Raw genomic sequence first — 2301 nt, forward strand, 5'->3', positions numbered from 1 at the left:
GGCGTGCCCTACGCTTCGTTTGTTGGTTTTTTTTACAGATGTACAGTTCAGACCCCTTCACTTGACCGTTGTCCAATAAATTGTAGCAGTTTGGGATGTGGTGTCTGGTTGAACAGGGCCCATCCCTGTCCCTCCTGTGGTGGCAGGAGGCTGGGGGCATTTTTGGGCCAGTGTGCATGGTGGCCCTGGGTTGGGCTGATGCTGTGGGGCCAGTTGTAGCCCTGTTCCCCTGGGTGTCTGCCAGCACAGCGCAATCCCTCTGGCTCCTTTCCCAGCTCTGCTCTCGCGTTGCCCTGTCCCTCCTCACTGCTGGCTCATTGCTCGGCAACCGCGTCCCAGTTCCCTGACGCTACCAGGACTGGAGAAGGGTTGTGCCGGATCTCTCGCAGCCATGTGGCCCTTGGGGCACCCCACTGCCTGGGTCGGGGGCAGTTTTGGTGGAGGACTGGGTCTTGAGCCCTACGACCGCTTCATGTACAGCCACCTCCGCTACTACGGCTACTTTCCAGGCGCTACTACGGCTACTTCCAAGGTGAGCCCTGGCCACCACTGGGCCCTGGCTGCAAGGGCACATCCCCTTGTGTGACCCCTGGGCTCTTGGAGCTGCAGCGGTGTTCCCCTTAAGGCCAGAAGAGGAGTGGGCAGAAGAACCCCTCATCCCCCTCTGAGCAGCACCCCATGGAGGCACCCAGCACGGTCAGCACTGCCCCCAGACACTGGTGGGGTCCTGGGCAGAAGCGGAGCTGTGAGTTGAGCCCCCGTCACCCCCATAGCAGCCTAGGGCCTGAGGCTGAGTCCTCCCAGCATGGACAGTGTGGTGGGGGCCTGTCCCTGCCCTTGGGGAGGGGTGGGTGATTTTGGAGAAGTTCCCAGCCTGGGCTTCCAGCTCTGCCCAAGCTGTGCCATGGAGCTGGGGGTGCACCAGAGCCCCCCAGCCCCTCCTGGTCCCCTTGCAGCCCCTGGGATGCTGGAGCTGGTCCCCAGGCAGGGCAGACTGGTCCTGTCAGCACAGCACTGCAGGTCCCTGGGGAAGCCCCAGGCTCTCTTTGCCCTCTCCCCGGCGCAGGGACCCCTGCCTGCTCCCCGCTGGCCTGTGGAGTGTGAAGTCATCAAGGAGATGATCGAGCACATCGGTGAGGGAGCGCTCCCCCCTTCCCACCCCTACACTGGACTTCTGCTATGCCCATAGCTCCCATCTGTGCTCCCCCAGAGTGGGTCCCCCCTGAACCAGAGCCCTTCTGCCAGCCCCCAGACCATGAGCTGGCCCTGGGCACCCTTGGCGAGGAGCAGGGCACTGTCGTCTACCACCTCAGTCCAGGTAGTGGGGAGCAGGCAGCACCCCTGGGTGCCCACTTGGTCTCCACAGACCCCCATCCCTGTCCCTTGGGGCTTCCCCCTGCAGCACCCCAAGGCTCCTGTTTCACCCATGCTCGGGCTGGGGGGGCCCCGGGCCCCCTCTCCTCACCGGCAGTCCCTTTGGAGGGTCCCCAGGACACCACACTGCTCTTCGAATCCCGCTTCGAGAGTGGCAACCTCCAGAAAGCCGTCAAAGTGTAAGAGAGGGGCCGGGGAGGCGAGAGGGGGGCAGCTGCAGCAGGGCCAGGAGCCAGAGCGTGGCCCGTCCCACCATGCAGGGGTCCCTACGAGTATGTGCTGACGCTGCGGCCAGACCTGTACACTGCCAAGCACACTCAAGGGTTCTACTTTCGTGTCCAAAACACCCGGCGGGACCCTCTCTACCGCTTCACCATCACCAATCTGGTGAAACCCAAGAGCCTCTACAGCCAGGGCATGCGCCTGCTGCTCTACTCCCAGCGGGACGCCCAGAACCGCGGCATCGGCTGGCGCCGGGTTGGGACTGACATCCGATATTACCGGGGTGGTGGTGGCAGGGAGGAACTGGCCACCTTCTGCCTCTCCTGGACCTCACGCTTCCCCCACGATGGTGACACTTGCTTCTTCGCCCACTCCTACCCCTACACCTACTCTGACCTGCAGCGCTACCTGCGGGCGCTGGTGGCCGACCCGGTGCGCTCACAGCACTGCGCCGTGCAGCCGCTGTGCCGCAGCCTGGCCGGCAACACCATCTTCCTGTTGACCATCACCAGCCCTGCTGGCACGGCAGCCAAGAGGGTGGTGGTGCTGAGCGCCCGCGTGCACCCAGGGGAGAGCGGCGGCTCCTGGGCCATGCAGGGTTTCCTCGATTTCATCCTCAGCGCCCACGCTGATGCCCAGCTCCTGCGCCAGCTCTTCGTCTTCAAGGTGGTGCCCATGCTCAACCCTGATGGGGTGGTGGTGGGC

At 64.2% G+C, this 2301-nt stretch overlaps 1 protein-coding gene across 1 annotated transcript in view; it reads left to right on the plus strand.

Moving 5' to 3' along the window:
* The first annotated feature begins 391 nt into the window (after positions 1–391).
* LOC104540514 (cytosolic carboxypeptidase 2-like) overlaps positions 392–2301 on the plus strand; it is a 3084-nt gene continuing 1174 nt past the window's right edge. Inside the window, 5 exon segments of the mRNA XM_010184342.1 lie at positions 392–509; positions 957–1133; positions 1211–1318; positions 1403–1553; positions 1635–2292. Coding sequence (XP_010182644.1) covers positions 392–509; positions 957–1133; positions 1211–1318; positions 1403–1553; positions 1635–2292 — 1212 coding nt within the window.

Source organism: Mesitornis unicolor, unplaced genomic scaffold, assembly GCF_000695765.1.
Source record: "Mesitornis unicolor isolate BGI_N332 unplaced genomic scaffold, ASM69576v1 scaffold33355, whole genome shotgun sequence".
NCBI classification, from domain to species: domain Eukaryota; kingdom Metazoa; phylum Chordata; class Aves; order Mesitornithiformes; family Mesitornithidae; genus Mesitornis; species Mesitornis unicolor.